Raw genomic sequence first — 18572 nt, 5'->3', positions numbered from 1 at the left:
GATTGAATGACTATGTTGAAATTGAAACTAACTAGAAGGCAGAGGAGATTCTCCTCTTCTCATCAGGAGAAGAGAGATTTCTTCCCTGTTCCATCCGGGGATACTGTCTTTCTATTGGTTGTCCTTCTTTACACACTGCAGACACTGTCTTTCTATTGGTTGTCCTTCTTTACACACTGCAGATACTGTCTTTCTATTGGTTGTCCTTCTTTACACACTGCAAAGAGGAGAATAGGGTGAGTGAGTGAATGAATGAGAGGCAGGAGACCTGCCGATTATTAGAACGTGGCCTGGGGGCGACTTAGCTCCACCCCTAACCTGTTCCAGCGTTAGCTCCGCCCCTTGCCTGCCTCAGCATGAGCCCTGCCCCTTGCCTGTCCCAGCGGTAGCCCCGCCCCTCACCTGTCCCAGGGTTAGCCCCGCCCCTCACCTGTCCCAGAGTTAGCTCCGCCCCTCCTAGGAAGTCGTCGTCGCCAAGGTCGGCGCTGGAGTTGTCGATGTCGTACACGCCCAGCTTCAGCTGCTGCACCGTCTCAAAGTGATAATCCACCTTGAGGCGCTGACTGAAGCATGGACTTTGGGTGTTTTTCAACCGCTCTGTACGACCCAGCTGAGAGGGAGAGAGAGAGTGAGAGAGTGAGAGAAAGAGAGAGGGAGGTACAGAGAGGAAGAGAAAGGGAGAGAGAAAGGAAGAAAGAGGGGGAGAGAGGAAGCAAGAGAGGGTGAGAGAGACAGAAACAGAATTTTAGTGATATCCCAAATAGGGATAAACGTAAATGTGATTTTGAGAAAATGCTTCAAAAGTCATAAAAGTGGTCCTGCTTTGTGAAGCTTATCTTGCTGAACACAAACTTTGCTGTTTCATTAAAAAAAAAATCTTGATTTAAAAATTTTAACACAAAAAACACAAACATCTACAAAAAAACCTATACTGTACATACACATACACAAACATATTCCCTCAAAACATAGTCTCAACGCCAGACCCATGAGAGTTCTTACGCTGATACACTACGTTACTGCATGCTGCAGAGCTCTCTCTGGGTCTGGGACACTTTCCCTCAGCCAGCTGGTTATGGGAGGGAACCGTTCACTTGGCCAGTCATATGCCAGTGATGGATTCAGTCCTCTCCAATCAGTAACGACTTTGCGATCAGACGACACGGGAGGAGCAGCCCATTTTTCGAACCGCTCTCTCATCGGTGCTACGACCTGTCACTCTTTCAATTTCAACCCGCCTTCAAAACCAGCAGCAGTGGTGGGAAGTGGCACAGACTCACTTATATAGTATGCGGAGCGCAGCGATTCAACGTAATATTTGAGTCTGGGGAGAGACTACTCAAAACATAACCCCCCCTATCCACAAACCCACAAAGATATTAGCTGGCAGTACTGCAGAATCCACCACCCAGCAACGACAAGACAAACGCAACGTAGCTATCATGGCAACGTCCATGACCCCCACACGGCTTCAATAAATGTATTCCACGCCGTAATATCTCCTACTTGGACCAACGACATCTCCATGACAGCCAGGTCCACAGATGAAGATAACATCTCCATGACAGCCAGGTCCACAGATGAAGATGTCCATTGTTCAAAAGGCAGAGTATGAGGAGCTTTCCACGATAATTGATGATGTGACATTTTCATACATGTACGGTACACACATAGGGCTGGGTTAAAAAAAATCGATATATCGAATTCATATATTGAATCGATATTCATGTGAAGGAACAAGTATCGATACATAAATCCCAGTATCAATCTTTTAAAATGCATTTTACAAAAAAAAACAAAAAAACATAGGCTATAATATTATAGGCTGTGTGTGGTAGTTAAAACATAGTTTCAAGTTTACGTTTGTAGTTGAAACAAAAACATAAATACTGTAGGCTACATGTGCAATGTGCATGCACCATGAGCCAGATGTACAGACTGTCAGGATCGGTGTTAGACATGTGGATCTATTCGCGGGTAGTTGAGGGCCAAGACACTCTCCAAGAGTAGGGGAGTTGTGGAACTTGATAGCTTGATAGCTGGGGCTGCACTGTTCTTTAGCTCAGGAGGTAGAGCGGGTCGGCCAATGACGCAAGGGTTGGCGGTTCGATCCCCGCTCCCTCCCAGCTGCTGTCGCTGTGTCCTTGGGCAAGACACTTAACCCTCCTTGCTCCCGATGGTGTGTAGGCACCCTGCGTGGCAGCCTGCCGCCATCGGTGTATGAATGGGTGAATGTAGACTATCTACTGATTGTAAAGCGCTTTGGATAAAAGCGCTATATAAATGCAGGCCATTTACTGTTCGAGGTTTTGGAACGGTTGCAGAGATTGCAGAGGGGTGATGTGATCCTTGATGTGAGTTTATGAATCACTGGCCAAGACCTGCAGGAGCAGGCCCTTATAGACCCGAATATGGCATCACCTGTGTTATGACATCACCAGCGAAAGGCATGAAAGACACTTATGAATCATGACATCATCAGTGATCGATGACATCATAGTAGGAATGACGACGTCAAAGTAGGAATGATGACGTCATCCTAACACAGACCTCAAATCTGTTTGCACTATAATGTTTGTGAACTGGAAATGTTCATCAGCTGTATTTAATTCTATTTTATTTTATTTACAAAGCATTTATACTTTATGAAACACTGTTTACAACATGCTGCTGTTCAATGATTCTGTTGTATAGTGGAAATCTAAATTTGTTTGGCTTCTCACAGAAGACTAAAGAAAGAGACAGAAGACTGTAAAGAAAGATAAGATGTTGAATGACTATGTTGGTCATGTTTAAATAAAAACGAAATACATGATGTAACTGCTTGCTTTATGGTCAATTCTTAATGTAAATATTAATATTTTTTAATAATGCACCAGGTTAGAGGGTTCTTTGTACAATTTACAGCATTAGTTCTTTGAGAATCTCTTCCATTATCAAAGCAAAACTGGTATTGTAACTAAAATATCGATATTGAATCGTATCGGATCATATCGGAAATCGTATCGACTTGGGACCTTGTGTATCGGAATCGTATCGGGAAGTCAGTGGCGATACCCAGCCCTATACACACATTATATATATATATATATATATATATATATATATATATTCAGATATTGGTACTTTAAGGGTTCAGTTTTGGGATTCAGATATGAATGTTGTTTTCCCCCCTCCTCACCTCGGTCCAGCTGTCTCCAGTCTTCTGCAGCAGGACACACAGAGGATCAGACTTGGATCCAACATCTTTATCCAGCAGATCAGAGCAGGAGACACACAGCTCCACCTTCACAACACAGTCTGCCATCTGAGACACAGACAGGCAGGGGAGAGAGACACAGGAGAGAGAGAGAGAGACAGACAGACAGAGAGGGGAGAGAGAGCCAAGCAGAGAGAGAGACACACAGGGGAGAGAGAGAGACAGAGAGACAATGTTAGTTATCACCGACTGACTTTGACTAAATAAGCAACAGATAGGCAGCAGCAGCTCTGCCTGTGGGAAATGTAGAACTGAATGAAAGTGTATCCTGACACACAGTTAGCCATCAGGCACTGCTCCAGCAAAACAACTAGAACCCAGTTCCATCCAGGAGAGTCAGAAATCAAACAGCCAGAGAGAAGACAGAACCAGTCGCTTCTCCAACACCAAACATCTGAACGTCTGTTGGAATACGCAACCAGCCGCTTCTCCAACACCAAACATCTGAACGTCTGTTGGAACACGCAACCAGCCGCTTCTCCAACACCAAACATCTGAACGTCTGTTGGAACACGCGACCAGCCGCTTCTCCAACACCAAACATCTGAACGTCTGTTGGAACACGCGACCAGCCGCTTCTCCAACACCAAACATCTGAACGTCTGTTGGAACACGCGACCAGCCGCTTCTCCAACACCAAACATCTGAACGTCTGTTGGAACACGCAACCAGCCGCTTCTCCAACACCAAACATCTGAACGTCTGTTGGAACACACAACCAGCCGCTTCTCCAACACCAAACATCTGAACGTCTGTTGGAACACACAACCAGCCGCTTCTCCAACACCAAACATCGAATTGCACAGACCTCAGCCAAGGCCAATACTATGCTCAATGGTTGGCATTTATACAGCGCTTTACAATGAGTAGGCAGCCTACAATCACACACACATTCATACACCGATGGTGGCAAGCTACCACGCAGGGTGTTGGCACAGCCATCGGGAGCAATATGCGGTCCAATATCTTGCCCAGGGACACTTCGACATGCAGACTGGAGGAGCCGGGGATCGAACCACCGACCTCTTTTATCCAAAGCGATTAGTGGACGACCCGCTCTACCTCCTGAGCCAAGGCCGCTCCCAAAACTAGTCTGCTATGATATGCAAATTTTGTGAGTTGGATCAGAACCCTAACCCAACCACACAAACTTGACAAAATCAACAGATTATCAGAATACATGTTTTAAAACTACAGTAACGTTAGGTTATATTATTGCACAATGAACGATGGGTAATTATTACATCACGTTACTGTATCTGAGCAAGTACCCCTCACTCCAGTGTGGAGAAGGCCTGTCTCAATTTCACCTGGAGGGGCAGTAATGCCCAGAAGCAAAAGAAGCAGCAGTAGAAGACTTATGTCATTCAAGTATCAAAGCAGCAGAGATAGACACAGCACCAGGGACACACAGACTGCATGAAAAATATAAGCTATGGAAGTGAGACTGTCATAAATGCTGCGTAAATAAATAGAATATTTACCATTATGTCCGAGGTCAGCCCTCTTGTCTCAGGCAAGGCAAAAGTGACTGACTGTATTCACAATGTGGCCTCTGAATGAGCCCTGTGATGTCATAAATCCCACTGACATCATCAGCGATGTCATAAGTGCCAGTGATGTAATACATCCCACTGTGACATCATCAGTGATGTCATAAATCCCACTGTGACATCATCAGTGATATCATAAATCCCACTGATGACATCAGTGAAAAAAACTAGAGCTTCCATTTATGCTTACTGTATTTAAAGCATAGAGAGGGGAGAATAGAAATGTGTATTTTTCTAAGTTAGATACCATCGACATACCTACATTTTAGAATGGCTCAAAGCATCAGTGTCCAACATTGTCCCACACAAACATACTCTTTGTCCCACATTTGGTTTGCTGGGATCTTATCACAATAGGGCCGTGGATCTGATCACAATAGGGCCGTGGATCTGATCACAATAGGGCCGTGGATCTGATCACAATAGGGCCGTGGTGGTTCTCAAACCTTTTTGGCTTCAGTTCCCCTTTCCTTGATTTTTGAATCCAAGTACCCGACTACAACATTTTGCTTACAAAACTACAAGAGAAAACTATCTCATTATGAATTAATGATAACCCACCTTTTGAAGAATATAACATTACAAAATAAGAAACGGAGTGGAAAAGTTGCAATTATTGCATCCTAAGCAGATTTATTTTCACGATTTTTCCATTTACCCTTCTCTCATGCACACCCTGTAGTACCTCCATATAACCCTAGGGGTACGTACACATACCCCAGTTTGTGAACCACTGCCCTAGGGCACTCTCACTGCCTGAAAATGATAAGAATTCTAACAAGTCTCAAATGTGGAGATTTTGCCCATAATCCTTCAGCAACACAAGTCAAACGCTATATAGTATATACATTGGTTTAAAACTGAAAAATGTGTTTTAGAGTTCAGTTACCCTTAAAAGTATGAAGGAGTAGTTACAGTTCAAAGAGGGCATGGATTCATATTGAACTGCTGTTTAAAACCAATGGCAGTTGCCCCCCCCCGTAAAGAAGTTTGTTTACCAACACTGACCCCCCCTATGTCCTGCTACGACCCCCCTGACTGACGCGCTCACACACACACACACACACACACACACACACGAGTACCTTATCTGAGACGTCTGCCTTTCTCTCTCCACAGCACAGAGTCCAACAAGAACCACACACACGTCTAACAGCACAGTTCTAATGTTCTAACAGAGTTCTAGTTGTTAGTTGTAACTCTATTATAATTGTCTAATGTTCTAACATAGTTCTAGTTGTTAGTTGTAACTCTATTAAAACAGTCTATGGTTCTAACAGAGTTCTAGAGTTCGAGTGATGTCGCGCTGCTCAGCTCGTGGGAGGAAGCGGCAGCTCTGTAATCTGTAAAAGAAAAAAAAGGGAGCGGTTCTGCTCTGATTGGACAAACAGCCGCGGGAAACCGTCTCCTATTGGACCACAGGGCCGTCAGTCACGCCCCCTGGTTGTTGACAAGGAAGCTATAAAGAAGGAAGAGTCCTCCTAAAACGCCAGTGCATTGGGGCCAGTGGTATTGAAGCCAAAGTGACCGCCTACTTCCTGCTTCAGCACTGTACCAGAGATTTTCATCCGCCATTTATCTTCCCATACACATTTCGTATAAAATGCGTATAAAAATAGTTTCACTGGTTCAAACCAAACGGTACAGATATATTTAGAAACAGGAGAGATCGCATAACATTTCAATGGGACCAAAACGTAAAAAAAAAAAAAGGCGGGTTGAAAGAAGCATCATTTTTTTTAGTTTAGGTCCGAGTGAAATGTTCTATGGTCTCTCCCGATTATAGCGTTAGCTGAACCGTTTGGTTCGACAAATTAAAACTATTTTATAAGCATTTTACGAAATGTCTATGGGAAAATAAATGGCGGATGAAAATCACTGGTACAGTGCTGAAGCAGGAAGTGAGAGAGATGATGAGATGAGATCAACTTTATTGTCCCAGGAGGGAAATTTGTCTTGGGCAAAAAGTGCTTGTACCAACAGACACGGTGTAACAGACACAGTAACACAGAACAGACACGGTCACAGTCACAGCATTGCACTAAAACACAGGAAGAGTGCCAGCTAGGCACAAGATTGCACTATTGCAAAGATTGCACATGCCCTATTGCATGGTCAATGATGTTCCACTTTGCCTCTCTATTGGCTCATTTCCACCACATAACAGCACAGTACAGCTCTACTTGACCTGGTCTTACTCGTCTCTACTTGATATATAGACTGTTTCCATAGCAAGTTTACTCGCCTCCGCCCACACCTGGTCGTCATAGCGACCGCATATCTGCCCTCCGCCCATAGCCGAAGTAGGCTATAACGTATAACTTTAAAATTAAATCCATACACAGAACTTTTAAACTGTTTATGAAATACTGGTGCCTCTAAATGACCTACAGTGTACATGGGCAAATGTGACATAGGAGAATGGATATCACTTTATTGTTACTCAAACTCACATGCATGCACTGCGCGGGGGACGGGGGTTGCGTTACAGGGAGAAGGGAAGCCTCTACCCCGGCGGCCTCTCACCAGGCAAGACCGCGGCTTCACTAAACCCCCGCCTCCGGCCTAGCGGAGCCAACTACAAAGGGCTTTCCCTAGCAGCGGACCTTTTCTCTCTCAAAACAATTGAAAACCACCGTCATGTTAAAGCTGAGCAAGGAGATCGCCATTCCATTCTTGTGACTTTTAAACAGGAGACGAGGCGTAATGATGTCGCAACGATCGCGGCTTTCACGGCAGCAGCTACCCATGAAGGCTGCTCGAACGTCAGCTTGACGACGGGTCGCAGGAGAGTCCCCAGCAAAATGAGTCAATTGTGTGATTTCACTAGGATTTCAATGACTAGAAGTTAGCCCAAGAAGAGAATGTAGTACATATACTTGGTAACAGCTTGCACTCTCTCCTGTTATCTCCCTATCTACATATTATATTTATTTAGCGCTGTTCGCATCAGCTGCGTCCAGTCACATTTTCGCCAGCAGGCTCGCCAGCCACGGCGCACCCCTCGGCGCATTTGGCGAGGGCTTTGACGCACAAGCATGTAAAGCCTTTTAGTCTGTTTCTCCATGCATCTCCCATAGCCTGCAATAGGACTGGCCCCCAAAGTCTGGGCCCAATGCAAAATACAAACGGTCACTGACGTTATGACTCTTCCTCCTTTATAGGTTCCTTGCTGCTGACCAGGAAGGCCTTTTTTCTTAGGAAGTGGGCAGACTAAACCACTTCCCGGAGGAAGATATGACTTCTGGTTTAAGAACGTTCTTAGCCTTACAAATCAGATATGAGAGTGAAACCTATAGTGTATTTAATCAGTTTCTTTCTTAAATAAAAAGCCTTAAAGTCACAAAACTTAAAAATACAATGAAACATTTTAAGTATAATAGAAGAATATGATTTACCCCAAAATGCTTTTTCACCCTTTTTTTTTTTAAATCTCATGTGTTTATTTGTCTATTGGGCATGCACCTGATCGTACAGTATATTGTGAAGATTCAGAAGGATCCTTTTTTTTTTTACCTTTTTTTATTCAGGGGGAGTCTCACTGAGAGCAATGCTCTCTTTTTCAGGAGTGCCCTGATCACATTCACACACACACCTGGAAGCTGACCAGTACAACCACAGTCTGATCTGCTGGCCACTGAGCAGCTCCACTGACCAGTTCAACCACAGTCTGATCTGCTGGCCACTGAGCAGCTTCACTGGAGCGGTTGGAGTTAAGGGCCTTGCTCATGGGCACCTTGGTGATGGTAATGAGGGAGGGGCAAGCGCTGCTTTTTCACTTTCCCCGGTCCCGGGGATTCAACCGATGACCTTCCGGTCACAAACTCGCTTCTCTAACCGTTGGGCTTTAAAGGCAGCATTAACCTCTAACACACTACTTCCATTTGAAGGCAGCATTAACCTGACACACTACTTCTTTGGTGGTGGAAGTCCAGCAGGACGAATGATTGACATGTCATGGCTCAGCGTCACACACACACCTCACACACACACAGCATCGCCTCAGTCTATCCAATTGTTAGTTTTATTCAAACTGTGTGTCTGTCTGTCCTCTGTGTGTGTGTGTGGTTTTAGAGTTAACAGTGTCCTGACAGCAGACCGTTCCTCTTCAGAAATTAAACACTCAGAAAACGGACACGCAGAAAACTTGACTGGCTGCCTTCAGCTGGCTGGGTTCACACATTCCCATTGACCTTCAGTAGAAATCAGTTTAGCATACTTTATAATACATAATTGGCCATCCACATTGAGGTAGAGCCTCCATGTTCGTCTGTTAACGTAGCCTGGCCATTAGCCTGGGTTCTAGCCTGGCCATAGAGTACCTAACGTAGCCTGGCCATTAGCCTGGGTTCTAGCCTGGCCAGAGTACCTAACGTAGCCTGGCCATTAGCCTGGGTTCTAGCCTGGCCATAGAGTACCTAACGTAGCCTGGCCATTAGCCTGGGTTCTAGCCTGGCCATAGAGTACCGCAGGGATTACTTTTTTTTGTAGGCTTACCCAGAACTCCTGCACTTCCAGCTGTAAAAGTCTATGGGATTTTTGTATGGAGATTTCATGCATTTAACAAAGCTCATGAAACAGCTAAGTTTGTGTTCAGCAAGATCATCTTCACAAATGAGGATCACCTTCATGACTTTTGAAGCGTAAATGCGTTTTATTTAACATGATTTTTCAGAGAACGCTTCAAAAGTCCTAAAAGTGGTCCTCATTTGTGAAGATTATCTTGCTGAACACAAACTTACTCTTCCATAAACATTTCTTAACCACACACCTTCATTTCATGCATTTGGCCAAAAGCCCCACACAAAAACTTTTAGACGCAAGAGCCGGAAGTGCTAACATCCAGGCCTTCCTTACTCATTCCTGCAGTACTCCATTAGCTAGCCTGGTCATTGGCCTGGGTGCTAGCCTGGTCATTGCACTGGGTGCTAGCCTGGTCATTGGCCTGGGTGCTAGCCTGGTCATTAGCCTGGCATTGGCCTGGGTGCTAGCCTGGTCATTAACCTGGGTGCTAGCCTGGGCATTAGCCTGGGTTGCTAGCCTGGTCATTAGCCTGGGTTGCTAGCCTGTTCATTGGCCTGGGTGCTAGCCTGGTCATTGGCCTGGGTGCTAGCCTGGCCATTAGCCTGGCATTGGCCTGGGTGCTAGCCTGGTCATTAACCTGGGTGCTAGCCTGGCCATTAACCTGGGTGCTAGCCTGGGCATTAGCCTGGGTTGCTAGCCTGGTCATTGACCTGGGTGCTAGCCTGGTCATTGGCCTGGGTGCTAGCCTGGTCATTAACCTGGGTGCTAGCCTGGTCATTAACCTGAGTGCTAGCCTGGTCTTTAGCCTGGGTGCTAGCCTGGTCATTAGCCTGGGTGCTAGCCTGGGCACATTAGCCTGGGTTGCTAGCCTGGTCATTAGGGTCAGCGGTATCTGATGGTGATCACTACCTGACTGGTGTGGACTTCACTATACCTTATACGAAGATAAGCAACATGGAGTTATTAAAATCACATAACCTTCTTATACATCAAATTCAAGGACTTTCCAGGCCCAATTCCCTCCAATTCAAGGACCCAAGGCTTCAATGTGTGAACACTTCTCAACTTACTAACATGTTAAAAAAAAGTACGAGAATCACAATAAGTAAAATGTCTATTCTTGCACAAAATATATCAATTCAAGCACTTTCAATGGCCCACGTCTATTTACACAAACTTTCAACGCTAATTTCTTTCTCAAATTCACAAACTTTCACGGATTCCAAGGACTTGTGGGAAGTTGAACCCTGTAAAAGACATGATGCAACCCACCCTCACTGAGCCTGAAGCCGCAAAAGCGGTTTCAGTCAAACCCTGCCATCAGATCCAGACTGAGGACATGGAAGACCGAAGCAGAGAGCAGAGGTGTCGTGGGCTCTGGAGAAGTGGCTATTCTCTTCATTTACGCCCCAATTCTTTTTAAGCAGTCCATCCAGCAAAGGATAAAGACCATGTGTTATAAACAGACATGTCAACCTACTCTTACATATTTCATGTGTTACAGAGCACTGACTGAGTCCGGCTGAAGACGATGTTAGCACTTCCGGTTCCCTCATCTCAAAGTCAACGGGATTTTGGCTAAATGCCTGAAATAAGGTCTGTGGTTAAAAAAACGTTTATGAAACGGTGAACTTTGTGTTCAGCAAGATCATCTTCACGAATGAGGACCAGTTTTATGACTTTCGAATAGGGATGCACGATATATCGGCAATCATATCGGTATCGGCCGATGTTAAGTCATTTTTTAACATATCGGTATCGGTCCGATGTTGCAATGTTAATATCGGTTATCGGTATCAGCCAAATTCTTCACATTGAGATGAAATAATGCAGTAAATCTATGATTTATGGGCTTTTACAAATGTTTTTGAAATAAATAAATGCATAACTTTTTCAAATTCAGTGTACTGTTTACATGTGTTTTTCAGTATGTACAAAATTTTATTATCATAGATGTGTTTTATACAGATCATATCGACATCTGTAAATATCGGTTATCGGCCATAACAGCAATCATGGGTTATCGGCATCGGCCAAAACTTTCATATCGGTGCATCCCTACTTTTGAAATGTAAATGTGATTTTTTTTTTTCAAATGGTGATTTTCAGAAAACACTTTCAAAGTCATTAAAGTGATCCTCATTTGTCCTGCTGAACACAAACGTCACTGATTCATAACCAGAGAGCTTATTTCTTGCCCCCATGTGGCTGTTTCAGTGCATGCAATCAGACGTTACAGAAGTTACATGGCTGTCTATAGGACTTCTTAAATGAATACCTTCAGTTTAACTCAAGACAATAGCCTATTTACCGGTATGATAGGCTGCACCACAGCACATTATTTAGCCTAAGGTAATATTGAGTTAAATCAAACGATAAGATAGCTACATATTCCTTCACTCTCCTTGCCCAGCTAGGTAGTTATAGTTAGGCTACACTATAGAGAAAAACTGGTAGCTGACACGTGACTACATCAGAGGGGATTTAGAAATGGTTATACAGTAGGGGTGCACACTTCATCGAATAGCAATCGCAATATCCAAATCGCAGGAGACATATAATGAAGCATTGTGGACCTACAGAGACGCACCGGCCTACAATATAATGAAGCATTGTGGACCTACAGAGACGCACCGGCCTACAAATCCTATTCTCCAGGCATAAGGGAACATGCTGGTTCGGTAAAAAATCACATCACATTTTTTTATTTTATTTTTTTCAGTGAAAATGAAATGCAATTACCATTCCCACTCAAATTGCATCGCATATCGCAATCACAATATCTGTCGGTACAATCGCAATATGATCTCTTTGCATATCGTGCAGCCCTAGTATACAGGTCAAATCCTCTTCTTTCACATCAGAGAAACAAACCAAACAGTCGGAATGTCAACTTCCATAATTCCATGTTCTCTAATCAGACAGAGAGACAGAGCAGGGAGAGAGAGAGAGAGACAGACAGAGAGACAGAAAGAGTGTTTGCATCAGGAAGGTCCTTTATTAGCCACAGCAAAGGAGACTCCATAACATCATGTGTGTGCATGTATATGTACACAATGAGAGAAAATCATAGAACATTATTAAACGCAGACAGTTGAAGTTAATCTCATAAACAGCAAAAAACTACTCAACTAAAACACTATGACAGAACAGTCCACACACCTACTGAGCATATGTGGTCCATACTGCTACTGAGCGCGTGCGGTGGCGTCCACACACCTACTGAGCGTGTGCGGTGGCGTCCACACACCTACTGAGCGCGTGCGGTGTCCGTCCAAACAAATGTTTAAGAGAGACAGAGTCATTATTTACAGCAGAACATGAGTCAGCACTTTCTCCATCCGCAGCATAGCAACAGAGCGCTGTGGTTCACATGTTACCGTGGCAACATAGCTCTGTCAACACTTTACTATAGCAACATAGCCTGATGTCTTTTTTTTAACAGGGCAACTAGTGGGCATGTGAACAGTTTCCATAGCAACAAAGCACAAACATTTCACCATGGTAACAAAGCTTTACATCTATATGTTTCACCATAGCAACAGAACATGGGGGGGAAAATATAGCAACAGAGCAACTGAGAGCATGGACAAATTTGATGTTAGCAACAGAACAGACCATACAAATGTTACTATAGCAACACGTAGACATTTTACCATAGCAACAGAACATGGAAAAACTTGATCATAGCAACAGAACATGGAAAAACTTGATCATAGCAACAGAACTTGGAAAAGATATAGCAACAGAGCATGATTATTTGTTTACCATAGCAACAGAGCATGGACATTTGTTTACCATAGCAACAGAGCATGGACATTTGTTTACCATAGCAACAGAGCATGGATATTTGTTTACCATAGCAACAGAGCATGTCGATTCTTCCATAGCAACAGAGCCTAATGTCAGGGCAACGGGGCATGTGAACAGTTTCCATAGCAACAGCTTTTACTCAACCTTTTACCATAGTAACAGAGCAACGGGCATGTGAACAGTTTCCATAGCAACATAAACATTTCACCATGGTAAAGCTTTTTGTCTATATACATATTACCATAGCAACAGAGAATGTTGTTTCCATTGCAACTGCGCATTTAGAAATGTTACCATAAGAAACAGAGCATGTCGATTTTACCATAGCAACAGAGCATCTAGAAATCCATAGCAACTGATGGCTGTAGTTTGCCAGCATGTGAAATGTTACCATAGCAATAGAACATGTTGATTTTTCCATAGCAACAGAGCATGTAGACATATTACGAAAGCAACAGAGCATGTAGACATATTACCATAGCAACAGAGCATGTAGACATATTACCATAGCAACAGAGCATAGCAACAGAGCATATAGACATATCACCATAGCAACAGAGCATATAGACATATCACCATAGCAACAGAGCATGATATAACTTGTACCATAGCACGATCAGCCTCGTTAGCATCACATGACGTTCTTTCAGCATGTTCCAGCTCTGCACATGACTGGACAAAAAGCTGCGTTGTCATGGAAACAATTTGCTCAAGGAAAGGCCAACCGCTCCTGCCACAGTAACCACAAATGACATCATCATCAGCATGGCAGTTAATTTGTGGGGGAAGTGAAGGAAAGGTGAGTGTTTGAATCAGTTAATAGTTCTGCGGGGGAGGGGCTTACCTGCCTTTACCTAAACACAAGGGGAGGAGCTTCAGTAATGACATCAAAGGCGGGACTATGGATTTATCAATCTCCGTCTGTTCCTCTGTTTTTTGCTAGTCACACTGTAATGTTGACTTTGTGCTGCTAGGGGGCGGCATTGACAATGAATGGGACTGACCCAATCTACATCACTGGTGGGGGGGCTTGTTGTTGGTATTCAGTGGAGAGAGTGAGCTCTAAACTGGTTTGGAGGTGCTGGTTCATGTCGGGTCCTTTTTCCCCAGGCGGACCTATAGTTTCTTTGTGACGGGGTTATGGTCTGTTTTGCCCTGGGTGCTGGTCTCTAGCCCAGGCTGATGTTGGCCTCTAGCCCAGGCTGATCTTGACCTTGCGTGCTCCGATGGGTCTGTCATTGAGGTCCAGGACGGCGGCGCTGGCCTCCTCGTGGTTCTGGAAGGCCACCATGGCCTCTCCAGTGGGCAGGCCTTTCTCGCTGAACTGCAGGCAGACTGAGCCCGGCAGAACCTGGTAGCCGTAGAAGAAGTCCATGATCTCATCCACGGTCACAGTGAAGGGCATGTTCTGCAGCTTGACCACGGTGGGCCCGGCTACACCGCGCTGCCCCGCGCCAGGGTTACCAGGTCCGCCTGGCGCCGGCTGGTTCCGCACGCCATCCGCTCCCGGGCCGAAGCCCTGTTGTCCGCCGCTAGCCCCGACCCCTGGTCGGCCCTGGCTGTTGTTAGCTCCGCCTCCTCGGTTCTGTCCTCCTGCTCCTTTCCGGTTGTTGGTGTTGTCAAACGGGTTAGGGTTAGCCAGGCCTCTCAATCCCGCCCCGTCCTGGCCGAACGGACCTCCTGGCGCCCCACCGGGGCGGAAACCTGGTGGCTCCTGGAGGAGGGGAGCTCCAGGAAGACCGGCAACCAGCGGAGGAGCCATGCCCAGACTCACCTCCCCCAGAGGGGGTAGAGGAGGGGGACCCGCCAGCCCGTTCCCTGGAGCGGAGAACGGAGAGAGGAAGGGGGCACTGTTCAGGTTCCTCAGGAAGTTAAACTCCTCCCCGCTCATCCCGACAAATGGGTTGATCTGAGGCTGCTGCGGGCTTGGACTGGACTGGTGCTGGTTCTGGCTGGGTTGGTGCTGGTTCTGGGGGCGCTGCTGGCCCCTCTTGTTTTGCGGGGGAGGGTTCCTCTCAGTATCCTTCATCTGCTCGAAGGTGATCAGGTGGACGAAGGCATCACGGCCGTTGAGTTTCTGGCGGTGCAGCCTCTCCGCCTTGCGGGCGTCCTCCTCAGTTCGCAGCTGGAACACGGCCTGGCCCAGCCCGTTGCCATGGTTATCGGACAGAATCGTCAGGCTGTCGTCGTACATCCCCACCCCATCCAGGAATGCACGGACATCTTTCTTTGAGACGTTGTAGGGGATGTTTGTGACGTGGGCACAGTTCCTGGGCGCTCTCGAGCCGTCCTGGTTCTTGCCGTCACCCTGCACCGTGGCGCGCTTCCGGATGCTGTCGATCTTCTCCAGCATGCACTTGTGGGCGATGGGGTGGACCTGGATGAAGCGGCTGCCCATGTACTGCATGTGGGCGTCCAGGGCGGTCTTGTAGTCCTGCTCGGTCTTGAACTCCAGGAAGCCCTCTCCTGTGGCACGTCCGTTGGGCCCATAGGCGATGTAGACGCTCTCTTCAATGACGGAGAGGTTCTTGAAGAACTCTTGGATCTGCTTCTTCTCTGCCTCATAGGGGAGACCTTTCAGGTAGACGCAGAACTCCTGGCGGTGTGGAGATCGTGACCTCCCACGCTGATCCCTGCCTCCCGCCCCGGCGTTGGCACGCCGATGCTGTTGCTCTTGCAATTCGTTGCTGTCGATTAGTTTGTTGCTGTTGTGAGGGGAGGGGCCTGTAGCGCCCCCGTTGAGGCTGGCCCATTGTCGCTCGGTCGCCGGGGCAATCTCAATGAACCTTTGGCCCATCATACCGCCACCCCGTTTGGCCGCCTCGAAGCCATCCTGGGGCATGAAGAACTTCACCATGGCCCTGCCCGTGGGCCGGCCCTGAGGATCCCTCAGCGGGCGCACGCCCTCCACTCCCAGACCACGGAAGAAGTGTCGGACCTCCGCCTCGGAGACGGAGAACGGGAGGTTCTGCAGGAGGACAAACAGCTCGTCCGGCCCGGACGCACCGCCTCCTCCTCCGGCGGCAGCTGCGGCTTGGGCAGCCGCCTTCATGTGGGCATGGAGACCGAGGGATGCGAGGGGGGAGAGGGGGGAGAACAGCATGGGATTGGGGGTTCCCAGAGGGAGGCCGGAGCCCAGCCCCGCAGGGGGAGGCAAGGAGGGGTTGAAGGGGGGCAGGAGGTGGGCCAGCGGAGGGCCTGGGGGGCCCTGAGAGAGTGTGGGGAGGGGGGGCAGCGAGGAGCCGGGAGGGGGCCCGGGCATGTTGGGCAGTGTGGGCATGGGTGGCATGGAAGGCATGCTGGGCAGGGGAGGGATGGGCGGGGGGCCTGAGTTCAGTGAGTGGGTGGTGATGGGGGTGGAGCTGTAGCTGGTGGAGGCGGAGCCGTAGCTGGTGGGGACAGAGCTGTAGCTATTTGTGAAGCCAGGTGCCATGCCAGCCAGGCCCGGCAGCACCCCAGCCAACCCGGGCGCCAGGCCGGCTAAGCCAGGCGACACGCCGGCCAGACCGGGCGCCACGCCGGCAAGGCCAGGCGCCGTCTTGTTGCCCTGCTGCTCCTGAGATGAGCTAGCCGCCATCACAGACACCGGGACGTTACCAAAACCCTGGTTACCATGGCCCTGGTTACCATGGCCCTGGTTACCATGGCCCTGGTTACCGTGGTTACCGTGGCCCTGGGTGCTGTGGCCCTGGGTGCCGTGGCCCTGGTTGCCATGGCCCTGGTTGCCATGGCCCTGGTTGCCATGGCCCTGGTTGCCGTGGCCCTGGTTGCCGTGGCCCTGGTTGCCTTGGCTTCTCCCCCCCGCCCCCGGCTGACCAACGGCGGGTAAAGGGGTGGGGCCTGATTGCCGGTTAACGTTCCCGGCCGTGGGCGGGGCAGTCTCGGCGCCACCCGCCCCGCTCTCAAACCTGCGGCGGCTCAGCTCGATCATGTTTTGCATTTCCGTCTTGCTGCTGAGCAACAATGACACCTTGGAGCCCTTGATGGCACCGCCCGTGCGCATCATCCCCAGGCGCGCGTCCTCATCGGTGGAGAAGACGATGAAGGCTTCGCCGTGCTCGCCGCCCACGATGTGCACGCCACCGTCAGGGATGGTCAGCCCGGAGAAGAAGTGTCGGATATCCATGGTGCCTGCCACTATGGGCAGACCCTGCAGCCTGATCACTACCGCCATACTGAGGCTAAACAACAGGCTGTTAACCTGGGGAGAGAGACACCAGCATCAGAGAGACCACAGGGAGAGAGACACCAGCGTCAAGAGATACCACAGGGAGACACCAGTGGCTTCCAAATGTTTCCAGGACAGCCACAAACTGGCTTCACAGGCCAAGATGGAAGAGCTTATCCCACAGTGTTTACATTTCAATATCCTCTGAATAATTTAGGGACCAACAGAGTGCTGCAGCAATGAATCCTCAAACCCGGAGGTTAGCATCGCCTGGTTCCCTCTTCTCAAAGTCAAGGATTTTTGTCTGGACATTTTGTTTAGATGCCTGAAATAATGTCTGTGGATAACAAAAGTTTATGAAACTGAGAACCGTGTGTTCAGAGAGATAATCTGAACAAATGAGGACCACTTTTATGACTTTTGAAGCGTTTTCTGAAAACCGTGATTTTTGGCGCATTTAGGCTTAAAAAATAATCAAAGTGTTCATTTGTGAAGATTATCTTGATGAACACAAAAGTCTCAGTTTCATCAACTCTTCTTAGTCTTTATTTCAGGCATCTAACCAAAATCGCCATAGAAGCACCTCATCGACTTCCAGACGAGGGAACCATTGTGATGCTAACTTCCGGGTTGGCCTACAAAAACACATTATCCCTGCGGTACTCCATTGAAAGTCTATGCATCCCACCTTTGTGTCCTGATGAAATAAAATAAGGAAGATACTTAGTAGGGCTGTCACTTTTCCCCAAAATAAAGTTCGAACGAACTTTAATTGCCCGAAATTCGTTCGAATATATTCTAAGTTTTTTGGTTAATTAAAAAAAAAAAAAAAAAAAAATCAGTCCAGGCCACCGGGCATCAGCCCGACGTGTTAGCTTGGACGCTCACAGTCACAACACTGACTCACAAACTTGGCTGGATCCAACTCGAGACAACTTTTCAGACCCTGGAGACAATCTTTCTCAGAAGAGACTAACGCGACAAATCTGGAGACTTTTTCTGACATGGGATTAACATTACCAGCAAGCAGCAGTTGGTTAATTTTGGTTCATAAAAAAATAAAATAATAATAATAATAATAATAATAATAATAATAATAATAATAATAATAATAATAATAATAAAAAAAAAAAAAAAAATCGAACAGTCAATTTACATATCGAACACGAACCCCTCCCCCACATTCGAAGTTGCATTCGAATTTCGAATGAAAAGTGACAGCCCTAATACTTAAGAGACCATTTTAACTTGACTG

The 18572-nt window shown here is 47.1% G+C and overlaps 1 protein-coding gene across 4 annotated transcripts in view; it reads right to left on the bottom strand.

Moving 5' to 3' along the window:
* Positions 1-18572, bottom strand: part of LOC310798181 (copine-1-like) — a 49290-nt gene that overhangs the window by 17810 nt on the left and 12908 nt on the right. For 2 of the 4 annotated variants that reach the window (XM_083660658.1, XM_083660656.1), the window contains exons 2-3: positions 3182-3307; positions 431-610 (exon numbers count right to left, since the gene is read on the bottom strand). In XM_083660658.1, coding sequence (XP_083516784.1) covers positions 431-610; positions 3182-3307 — 306 coding nt within the window. Of the gene's footprint in view, positions 1-430; positions 611-3181; positions 3308-5897; positions 6087-12199; positions 17351-18572 lie in introns of those variants that run through there. The other 2 variants (XM_083660657.1, XM_083660655.1) reach the window with 2 other exon arrangements.

This window comes from Poromitra crassiceps (assembly GCF_964638095.1).
Source record: "Poromitra crassiceps genome assembly, chromosome: 25".
NCBI classification, from domain to species: domain Eukaryota; kingdom Metazoa; phylum Chordata; class Actinopteri; order Beryciformes; family Melamphaidae; genus Poromitra; species Poromitra crassiceps.
The sequence above is the reverse complement of the archived record's forward strand: the minus strand, read 5'-3'. Positions and strand labels throughout refer to the sequence as shown.